Source organism: Aotus nancymaae, unplaced genomic scaffold, assembly GCF_030222135.1.
Source record: "Aotus nancymaae isolate 86718 unplaced genomic scaffold, 86718_ANA_hifiasm-v0.15.2.pri h1tg000009l, whole genome shotgun sequence".
Taxonomy (NCBI): domain Eukaryota; kingdom Metazoa; phylum Chordata; class Mammalia; order Primates; family Aotidae; genus Aotus; species Aotus nancymaae.
This window is the reverse complement of record NW_026988420.1, coordinates 7,218,185-7,230,086: the sequence shown is the minus strand read 5'-3', so window position 1 is coordinate 7,230,086 and position 11,902 is coordinate 7,218,185. Positions and strand designations below refer to the sequence as shown.

Here is an 11,902-nt window from a genome sequence, read left to right as displayed (position 1 = left end):
CACTTTGAAATTAAAACTACAGCCCACAATTATAAGGCACTGTTGCAGTACTTATCAAAACAGATATCTCTGAGTGCTAACCGAGCCGTCAGCGCCAGCCTGACAGTGAGGCCACCAAGCTATCCACAAAACCTACATGGAAGTCTATGCTCACAGTGGCTTTTCTCCATGAAGAGGCCGTTCCTAACCTCTTCCTTACATGTAGAAGGAAGCAAGGTCCTTCGTAAAATTTTAACTTGGGGCGCCTCAAATGTAAACTTAACCACTGGTAACAACAGTTTCACTGCTACATGCAAAGTCTGTTAAAATTAATTCAAAGACAAAGTGGCTCAGCAGAGAGTCTAGATAGGGGAGCTGTAAGTTACATCTTAACCTCGTGATTCTCTTGTACTTGGCCTCTCAGCCTTTGGGCAAGGTTGGGCCAAGCTAATATCAGCCCCAATGGTACACAGCCAAAACTTGAGACTGCAAATGGATTCAGCTGTTGAACACTGACTAACTTGTGCAGAGTCAGGAAGACCCATGGAGGCTCTGTAGAGGGTGCAGGGGTCCGGTCAGAACCCATGAGGGCCTTTCCCCTAACAAGCACTTTCTTTGTGACACTCCCCAACACAGCAAATTTTTATGATGTGTTTAAAGACTGGGTGAATTACTCAGGTGAACAAGCTACTCTTTATTAGAGAACTCCCAAAAACATGTTCAAGATTGTTTGGGAACTATACATTTAATCTTATGACAAACTAAGTTGGTTCTGTCTTCATCTGTTTTGGTGGCGTTATGTAAGAGTTGGTGTTTGCTCAGGAGGAAATTTAAGCATGCTTGCTTACCCACACCCAGAGAAGTCTCCCTGTTCTGTCCTGACTAGTGATTCCTGTCTTGTACGCATTTGTCTTTTCCAGAGCAAACCGCCCAGAGGAGAAGATGGATTGGAGCACGCTGCAGACGATCCTGGGGGGTGTGAACAAACACTCCACCAGCATTGGAAAGATCTGGCTGACCGTCCTCTTCATTTTTCGTATTATGATCCTCGTTGTGGCTGCGAAGGAGGTGTGGGGAGATGAGCAGGCCGACTTTACCTGCAACACCCTGCAGCCCGGCTGCAAGAATGTGTGCTATGACCACTACTTCCCCATCTCCCACATCCGGCTGTGGGCCCTGCAGCTGATCTTCGTGTCCACACCGGCACTCCTGGTGGCCATGCACGTGGCCTACCGGAGACACGAGAAGAAGAGGAAGTTCATCAAAGGGGAGATAAAGAGTGAATTCAAGGACATCGAGGAGATCAAAAGCCAGAAGGTCCGCATCGAAGGCTCCTTGTGGTGGACGTACACCAGCAGCATCTTCTTCCGGGTCATCTTCGAAGCCGTCTTCATGTATGTCTTCTACATCATGTACGATGGCTTCGCCATGCAGCGGCTGGTGAAGTGCAATGCCTGGCCTTGTCCCAACACTGTGGACTGCTTTGTGTCCCGGCCCACGGAGAAGACTGTCTTCACAGTGTTCATGATTGCAGTGTCTGGAATTTGTATCCTGCTGAATGTCACTGAATTGTGTTATTTACTAATTAGATATTGTTCTGGGAAGTCAAAAAAGCCAGTTTAACACATTGCCCAGTTGTTAGATTAAAAAATAGACAGCATGAGAGGGATAAGGCAACCTGTGCTCAGCTGTCAAGGCTCAGTCGCCAGCATTTCCCAACACAAAGATTCTGATCTTAAATGAAACCCCTGTAGGCCTCACATGAAACTCCAGATGCCACAGTGGAGCTCTGCTCTCCTAAAGCCTCAAAACAAAGGCTTAATTCTATGCCTGTCTTAATTTTCACTTAAGTTAGTTCCAATGAGACCCCGGGCTGGTAGGGGTTATTGGTGTAAGGTACTTTCATATTTTAAACAAAGGATATTGGCATTTGTTTCTCTTTCTCTGAGGACAAGAGAGAAAGGCCAGGTTCCATAGAGGACTCGGAGAAGGTTTGGGCATCCTCCTCGGGTTCTTTTTGCCAATTTCCCCCACATTAAAGATGAACATAGAGAATCTTGGTACTTTATTCACTTTGGACATTTTAATCTCTAACAGTGGACAAAGTTACCAGTGCCTTAAACTCTGTTACATTTTTTGTAAGTGAAAACTTTATAGCACGATAGATTATTTTAAGGTAAAGATGTTCTGGATATCATTATATGTCCCCCTGTTTCAGAGGCTCAGATTGTGATATGTAAATGGTATGTCATTAGCTACTATGGTTTAATTTGAAATATGGCCTTTTGGTTATGAATACTTTGCAGCGCAGCTGAAAGGCTGTCCGTTGCATTCACTGTGGTCATAGCACCTAACAACACTGCAGCCTCAATCAAGTGAGACAGACTAGAAGTTCCTAGTGACGGCTTAAGATAGCAAATGGCCTCATGTTGAATATTTAGATGTAATCTTGTGTAAGAAACCCAGACTGGATGTACGACCAACTACTACCTGTAATGACAGGCCTGCTTGACACGACTCCCTCTCCCATGACAGTGGTAAATGGCAGCCAGCATCAGAAGAGCGCTGATTTAAAGAGGTCGCTTGGGAATTTTACTGACAAAGTACCATTTAATGGGGAGGACAAAATGGGGCAGGGGAGGGAGGAGTTTCTGTTGTTAAAAAACAGATTTGGAAAGACTGGACTCTATATGCTGTTGATTAAAGATGAGCTTTGTCTACTTCAAACATTTGTGTGCTTCCCCCTTCAGCCTCCAACTTTTTAAGTGAAAATAGAGCTAATAACACTTGAGAAGACTAGAAGCTAAGGTTTAGATAAATATTGAGCAGATCTATAGGAAGATTGAACCTGAATATTGCCATTACGCTTGACATGGTTTCCAAAGAAATGGTACTCCACACAGTTCAGTGAGGGTAAGGATTTTCCTGCTGTCAAGAATGGCATTGTAAAAGCATTTTGTAGTAATAAATAATAGCTTTAATGATGTGCTTGAAACTAAAATAATTTTGTAATGTATCAAATACATTTAAAATATTAAAATATCTCTATAATAATATAAAATCTAATATAGTTTCAATAGAATAGCAAATATTAATTTCATCTATCACTATTTTTATATAAGTGCATTAATATTTTATATATCATAGTACCAGTGGGTAAGTTACCAGGGTGTCTGCCGCCATTCTGCCCCAGTTACAGAAAAGCCTCTGTCACCAGAAAGATTGGTGGGGAAGGAAGGGAGGAGGATAATTTCTGCCCAACCCCGTGCCCCCCTCTACCGGGTTTTTGAGGCACATCAACCTATGGACAATGTGGCGTGTGGACTAGAAACGTAGCTTGGGAAATACTGAGTCGGGTGGACGTGACCAGTTTAGCTCCTGGATGAATCACAGAAGTGGACCTTCAAAATGTCACTCACGGCGTGACCTCGGCTCACTGCAAACTCTGCCTCCCAGGCTCAAGCGATCCTCCCACCTCAGCCTCCCAAGTAGCTGGGACCACAGGAGTGTGCCACCATGCTCCACTAATTTTTTCATTTTTTGTAGAACAACGTCTCATTATATTGCCCAGTCTAGTCTCGAACTCCTAGGCTCAAGTGATCCACCTGCCTCAGTCTCCCAAAGTGCAAGGATTACAGGTGTGAGCCACTGTGCCCGGCCTGAAACTGCTTTTTATTCCAGAGTGCCCACTTCCATGGGAAATAAGCCCACCAGATCAGCCTGTCCCCATGGGAGTGACTGCCCGCTGCCCCACAGGCTTGCCCAGCCCTCATGAGGCTCTCCCCGAGATGCCACCAACAGTTCTGTTCCTTCGTGGTACAAGCTTTCCATCCAAGAATTGCAAAGCATTTCATACATCAATAATTAGAAGTATTTTTATAGAGGACCATACACTTTTTAAATGGATTTCAAAGAACAAAAAGCAATCACCTTTCACCCAGGTAACAGAAAATGGGAAATCGTTTTCACCCGACTTCCAAGGTGCTCTGCACGTAGACTATGAATATAACAGGATTTTTTCAGCTGGGTGCAGAGGCTTACACCTATAATCCCAACACTTTGGGAGGCTGAGACGAGAGGATCACTTGAGTCCAGGAGTTCAAAATCAGACTGGGCAACATAGAGAGACACTGTTTCTACAAAAAATAAAAATGTTAGCCTGGCAGCTGTGGTGACACGCACCTGTAGTCTCAATTACTCAGGAGGCTGAGGTAGGAGGATTGCTTGGGTCTGGGAGGTTGAGGCTGCAGTGAGCCATGATTGTGCCACTGCACTCCAGCCTAGACAACAGCAAGATCCTGTCTCAAACAACATCAAAAAACACATAACTTTTCAAATAAGTACATTCACTCCTACAAGCTTTGTAGATTATTACTCTCAAGCTATTAAAAGACCAAGCCAAAATAATTACAGGCTACTCTCGACCACTTGTAGGAATGGACAGAGAGGTCTGGTCTCATGCCTGGAAATTAGAGCTTGAGCTCTGAGAATGATAATCCTGACTGTATATGTCAAAGTACCAGTTTGCACTTTGTACAAAGCAAGAGAAAGCCTTATGGAGGTGGCCTCCCACCCAGCCGAGCCCTCGGCGTGGACAAGCTCTTTTTATGAGCAGTGGGTGCAGCTCAGCAGCTTCCTTGGCCTGCGTGAAGCTCATGAACAAACTGGGAAACGTGGTCTCAAACAACCCTCCAGAAGGGAAGCCCATCAAAAGATAGGCACAGCTGGGCGAGCAAGTGTACCCACTGGGAGGCCCACAGAGTGTGCTGCAGGGGTCCGGGGCCTGAGCCACCCCTCGGGATGGTCTCTGACAACTAGGGAACAGCTCAAAGGTGGGTAAGAGCTCACTCGATTACCCCGACCTCAGTGTCCTCATCTTAAGATGGGTTTCCTGAATCTTCCCCAGGCTTAATGGCAATGAAGTAAGATAATGTATGTAAACGCTGTCCACATAGTAAAACACTAAGTAACGACTGTCATCTGTTTTCCACTAGGCAGAGCCCAAGTTGGAAGGGTGACAGATGGTATTTCAGATACAAGTGACTCAAGCAAAGCTTGATAAACTGAGGGCTGGAAAAAATGCACATTTACACAAAGCCTGGAGTAACTGCAGCATGGGCAGGTGGGACTAGCCACATAATCCGGGGGAGGAATGGCTGGGGGCAAATAGAGCAGCAAAAAAGAATAAGGTGTGACAGCTATGCGACTTTGCAATTAAAGAAAGGTCAACAGAGTAACAAAGAAGGCCATTGGCTCATCTGGGCAGGGTCTCTACACCTTCCATACATCTCACCAAATGCTTTTCCCATATTACCTCATTTGCACCTCACAGCAGCGCTCTGAAGTCCTAGGCTGTCAGAGAGCGTTATTCCCGCTGAGGCAACAGGAAGGCGGAGCTCAGAAAGGTCACAGATCAGAGGCCAGGGCAGCCGGTCCTACCACACAGAGGATGTAGACTGCACTTCTGCAATTCTCTGGTGCATTTAATTCCTGAATCCAGTAACCAGCACAGCAGGAACACCCCAACTGCCCCAGTGTTGACAGGGTCCAGGGGAAAACCCAACTTGGTGAGACACTGTTCCATTTCATCACATGGCTAATGGTTCATTTTCCCAGCCAATATTTACTGAGCGCCACAGACTGTTAGGGGCTGGGGCCATAGCTATGAACAAAACAAAACCTCCGGCATCGCATTGAAGGAGGCTGACTCTCAACAGATCCCTGCAGGTGGTACCTGCTACAGGTAATTGAAATGGAGGAAAATAAGACGTCATGAGGGAAATGGGAAATTGCAATGTAACTACCATGGAGCAGTCAGGGAGGGCCTCCGCTAACAGCTCTGGAGGATGGAGGGCAGCAAGTCACACGGGTCTCTTAGGGAAGCATCCCAGTGAGAGGGAAAGGCCAGGATGCCAGAGAGTCAGGGCGAGAAGCTGGGAGATGAGGCCAAGGAGGGTGAGGCTGGGACAGATGGCGCTGGCCACGCAGGCCACTGTGAGGACTCATGGTTTTAAGACTGAATTCTAGTATCTGCTCTCCAGCATTTGTCCTGCCCTCTGCTGGACCCAAAGTCAGTCTATTTTCCATCTAAGAAAGCTTTGAATAGCTGAGAACAGCACATCGAAGTTCAACCCAGACTTTATCCTCCTGTTCCACAGCCCCACATTCCCCAGCTGATCATTCCTTCACACATTCAACATTAAGCAACTACCGCATACCACCCTACTAGGTACAGGCTGCCTTCAGCTTCCCTAAGAAAACGCACTCTCTTGACAGTCAAGCAGCGATAAGTGTGCCAGGAGCCTCCTCCTCAAGGCAGGAGCAATACTCCAATCCACAGTGTCCTCCTAGAAGGCAGATGGCCTCCTGTCCTCAGTGCAGCCCCAACATGGCCGAGCCATGGGACCACTGTTCTGGACACCACATTATTTATTGCTCACGTGACTCAGCTTTTTAACAGCCCTATCACTTTTGCTCATTTCAAAATGAAAAGGTAACCAATGTGATTTTTGTAATTATAGGATATTTAAATACATTTTCACTTAAATAATATAGAAGTATACGAAGTCAAAAGTGAAAGTCTCATTTCACTCTCATACTTGGAAGTTTCAGTATTAACATCTGGATTACATTCGTCCAATCTCTTCCCCCATGCAATTGAATATATTAATACTTATACACATAGACACACAACACACATGACCAGGTTGATTTGCATTTCTTAAATCATTTTTTTCTACGATAGTTTCCCAATTAGTAATATGTCTTGGAAATCCTTCCAGGTCTGGCCAGGCGTGGTGGCTCACGCCTGCAATCCTAGCATTTTGGAAGGCCGAGGCAGGTGGATCACCTGAGGTCAGGAGTTAGAGACCAGCCTGGCCAACATGGTAAAACCTCATCTCTATTTTAAAAAAATACAAAAATTAGCTGGGCCTGGTGGTGCATGCCTGTGGTCCCAGCTGCTTGGGAGGCTGAGGCAGGAGAATCGCTTGAATCCGGGAGGTGGAGGTTGCGGTGAGCCAAGACTGAGCCACTACACTCCAGCCTGGGCAACAGAAGGATACTCCATCTCAAAAAAACAAAACAAACAAACAAATGAAACCCCACAAACAACAACAAAAAAGAAAGGCTTTAATGTCAGCATGTGTAGAAATGTGTTCTTTTAATAATGTACAACATCTCATCGAAAGTTACTGAACCATCTCCTTGTTAAAAGACAGTAGCATTGTCTCCCATTTTTCACAACGTGTACCCACCACCCCACCAGACCCCTATTTTTCTAACCTAATTTCAAGGCTTTACATTTTCCCTGTTACATTTCATCTTTCTGGTTTAGGCTCATCCTTCTGGTCCATCCAGATCTTTTTGAATCCTGTCTTCAGTTTACTAGCAATTCATTCCAACTTTATGTCATCTGTCAGTTTAATGAGCGTGCTTTCTCTACAGTCACTTAAGCCAATAAAAATGTTGAATAAGGAATGCCACCAACAATTTCCTGCTAGTTTAACATCAGTTCATTTACCAACATGATTGAAGTTTGGAGTTTTAAGGATACATGTACTTAGCCAAATCTCATTCACAAGTTTCCATTTCACAGTAGGGATATTATGGAAAGCTAAGTGTTTTTGCAAAAATACTAAGTGTATCCACCATTTGATTAGCTATTTCAAAAACACATTTATGGAGATCTTCATTTGTGTAGAGCATTATTCCAGGCCTCTGAAGAACACAAAGATGATTTCGAAAGGAGGTCACAGTGCAGGCAGCGGGTGTGTATATAAGGTGGTTACTTCACAAAACAGGATGTGGGAAGCTGGACGTGACAGGCACATCAAAGCCTCCAGAGTTCAGGGCACGAAATTGTTTCTTTTGAGGGTCTTCAGGAACAATTTCATGAAGGCTAAATCATGAAAGATGGCAGGCTTTTGCCAGGAAATAAAAACTGAGACTAGTTAATTTGGTCTTTTCGGTTTCTTTAAGAAGCGAAATAACTTATCAAGGACTTGATGTTGGCTGATGGGTCTCTTAGAAGCCCGGTGTGCAGACTAGAGCCTGCAGGGATGTGCAAAGCCTCTCTCTGCTGCCATCTGCTGTCTTACAAGAAGTAACTGCAAGAGACTGAATCCTACAAAGCCCTGGGGATTCCCACCGCAGAGCAGAGGCACCAGCCTGCATTAGTAAGAAACCTGAGCAGCCACTTGTACCCAACGCCACAAAAGTGTCACTGACTGTTTCCATTGATCTGGAGTTTGTATTCCCAATTTGTAGGCTTTGTTCAGGCACTATTAAAAATGAAAAATAAAAATTCACACAAATATACACTACTTTCATAAACAACACAATAAGCAAGCCGAGGACATCAGCAAACTTCTGTAATCTTGTGGTTGTAGTTAGCAGCTTTTTACAGGTCCTTATTTAGGTTTTTCTCAGGTTTCCCTAACTATTCTGTCCCTTGGATTTTGAAATTTTACTATCCAGGACTATACATGCTATGAGGTCGGATTATTTCTTACTTGACACTCATCCACGAGAGGAAAATCTCTTATTTAGAAAAATGTTTAAATCAACCTCTAATATAAACATAGAAGCTCTCTAACGATTCAGCCTAGTTTGATTTTACTTCTTTTATATTCTTATGAAGGGAAATCACCTAACATATTTCACTCAATTAATTGTGACATCTATTTTTCAAAAATTAGAAGTAGGTTTGGGAAATTCTGAATCACAATAAATCAGGGAAGCATGATTGTTCTTCATATTTGCCCTTCCTTTTCCAAAGGAGAGAGATCTCATTTTGAACAGATATTTGTACATCCATGTTCATTGAAGCCCTAGTCACAACAGCCGAGAGGTAGCAGCACCCCAAGTGCCCATGAGCGAATGGACAGAGAAGCAACATGTGGTCTATCTGTGCAACGGAATGTTATTCAGCCTTAAAAAGGAAGGAAATTCTGACACATGCTACAACATGGATGAACCTCGAGGACATCATGCTAAGTTAAATAAGCCAGACACAAAAGAACAAATATGTACAATTGCACTTATGTGAGATACTCACAGCAGTCAAATTCATAGAGACAGAGAATGGAGTGGTGGCCGGGGCTGGGGGGAGAGGGGATTGGGAGTTGTTTCATGAGTACAGCGTTTCTGTTTGGGAAGATGTACAAGCTCTGGAGATGCGTGGTGGTGATCACTGCACAGCAGTGTGAATGTACTCGATGCCACTGAATAGTACACCTGAAAATACTTAACATGGTAAATTTTATGTTATGTGTATATATGTGCATGTGTGTATTTACTATCATTTTTAATGAAAAAAGTGAAAAACGATATTTTTTCTAACACAAGAGACCACAGGTGGGCTGCACTGAAAGACATTGATTGCGATCATAAGCATGTTGTGTTCTGAACTCAGAAACACATGAAACCCTGTTAACATCTCTATCCTATTTTATTAATGCCATAATGCACTGAAATAAACTCCTAAGCCCATGCACATTAGCCACAAACATTAAAGTAAGAGGACAGGTCTGAGCACACAGCTGGGCCTTGCCCTCCCTTGTGAAAAACAATCACATTCAAGTCCGGTCAAGTTATTTAGGGAAGAAGGACCAGAAAATTATTCTGCCTCAAATTCAAGGGGCATGCTGGAACTGACCTTTCCTAATCTCAGAAAAATGTATAGTACTCTCTATAGCCCATACTAGGTAGAATATTATGCATATAAATTATTCTCCAGAAAAACTAGCTGGGTATGGTGGCACACACTTGTAGTCCTAACTACTCAGGAGGCTGAGTTGGGAGGATCACCTGAGCCGGGGGAGGTTGAGGCTGCAGCGAATGGTGATCGTGCCACTGCACTCCAGCCTTTTGAGATAGAGTAAGATTCTGTCTCAAAAAACAAAGTATTCTCAGGAATGGTGATAAAAGGAGGAGGCTCCCATGTCAAGCTTTGAAAAGCTCATATTTCTCTAAATCTGAATTTCTGTGTGGCTAAGCCCCTCAGCAACTTATTCCCCAAAGCTGGTATGAATTAGAATTCATTTAGTCATCTTGTCTAGTAGTTTTTGTTCATATCCCAAACAGAAGCAGAAGTTTTAATAATACTCATCATCTGTATCCAGAAGCACAAAAGAACTCGGAAGAATTTGTTCTCACCAGTCAGCAAACTTTTAGTGTATAAATGGTAGAAAAAATTCAAAGTCACAAACAGAGAATATTTTCATAGGATTTTCATCCTCCAGAGCCTTTGACAATCTTTGGGTTCCCAAAAACATGCTCCGATGTTCTAGGAAGTTACAAACAAAATCAGTTCTTACAGGAAACACTCTGTCATTGTTATTGTTTTCATGATTTCTTATCAGCTTACTCTGTTCATTCTGACTGGGAAAATAACTATGTTTATGGGCCTAGGAGAGTGAAGATGTGGTCACAAAGGAGAAAGACAGGATAGAAGTGACAAATTTGACTTCAAGTGTTACTTACGTGTTCAGAATTTTGTAAAATGACTTAATTTTGTTCATTTAGAGAACAGCACAGGAAAGTCAGAAGGTTTATGAGAAAACTCAGGTGGATTCAAGGATGGCCTAACTGAAGAACGCCAAATAATTCCACACTCACGAACTCAGTGCAGCGAGGCTCCATGGGACTTAGAAAGTCCTCTAGAGCTCGGTTCTGGGCTCTCAGACCTTGCAGGAGAGGACATCAAAGGAAGGTAAGATGGCTCACATTCACAAGAGTGAGCCGAGGGCACACTCTTGAAGGGGAGAGAAGTCTCTCGTGCTGGGGGTGGAGCAGGGAAGGCCCCTAAGCAGAAAGAGAGAGGAAAGAGTTTGCTTGCTGGACAATGGGAAGCCCTGGAATGTTTCACAGCTGGAAACTCATACAGTGAGCGCGGGGCTCCAGAAACATAACCCTGAAGCAGACAGTAGTATGTGGCCAAATAAATTTGGTGGCAGAAATGGAAAAATACATATTAAATATCTTAATAATCGTCATGGACTTTGTAGCTGCCAGTGCCCCAGGATCCCCTGCCACCAGGTCAACACTGCCATGTTTTATGACATTGCTGAGCCTTCAAGCCAAATCTCTTTCAAGCTAGTCGCAGATAAAGTTCCAAAGACAGCAGGAAACATTCATGCTGTGAGCACTAGAGAGAAAGGATTTGCCTATAAGGGCTCCTGTTTTCACAGAATTATTCCAGGGCTTCTGTGCCAGGATGGTAACATCACACGCCATCATGACACTGGTGGCAAGTCCATCTATGGGCAGAAATTTGATGAGGAGAACTTCATCCTGAAGCATTCAGGTCTTGGCATCTTGTGCATGGCAAATGCTGGACCCAATACAAACAGTTCCCAGGTTTTCATCTGCACTGCCAAGACTGAGTGGTGGGCCGGCAGGAAGGTGCTCTTTGCAAAGTGCAAAGAGTCATGAATATCATAGAAGCCATGGAGCGCTTTGGGTCCAGGAAGAGCAAGACCAGCAATAAATCACCATCGCTGACTGTGGACAACTTTAATAAATTTCACTTGTGTTTCTCTTAATCACCAGACCATTCCTTCTGTAGCCCAGGGGCGCACACCTCCACCCATTTGTTCATAATATCCTGTAATTTTTATGTTCTTGCTACAGTTTTTGGTGCTTCATTTCTTCTCTTTTTTTTTTCCTTTCATTTTTTTTTTTTTTCCACTCTTCTTGCCCAGGCTGGAGTGCAGTGGTGCGATCTTGGTTCACTGCAACCTCCACCTCCTGGGTTCAAGCAATTCTCCTGCTTCAGCCTCCTGAGTAGCTGGGATTACAGGCATATGCCACCACGCCTGGCTAATTTTTGTATTTTTAGTAGAGATGGGGTTTCTGTATGTTGGTCAGGCTGGTTTCAAAGTCCTGACCTCAGTTGACCCGCCCGCCTTGGCCTCCCAAA

At 44.0% G+C, this 11,902-nt stretch overlaps 1 protein-coding gene and 1 pseudogene across 1 annotated transcript; both read left to right on the top strand.

Annotated features, from left to right (window-relative positions):
- The first annotated feature begins 921 nt into the window (after positions 1–921).
- Positions 922–2,726, top strand: GJB2 (gap junction protein beta 2). Its single transcript, XM_012442079.2, has one exon. It carries the CDS (start codon positions 922–924, stop codon positions 1,600–1,602), a length of 681 nt encoding a protein of 226 aa, XP_012297502.1. The 3' UTR covers positions 1,603–2,726.
- Positions 2,727–11,031: 8,305 nt separating this feature from the next.
- Positions 11,032–11,500, top strand: LOC135273826 (peptidyl-prolyl cis-trans isomerase A-like; annotated as a pseudogene).
- Positions 11,501–11,902: the final 402 nt, after the last annotated feature.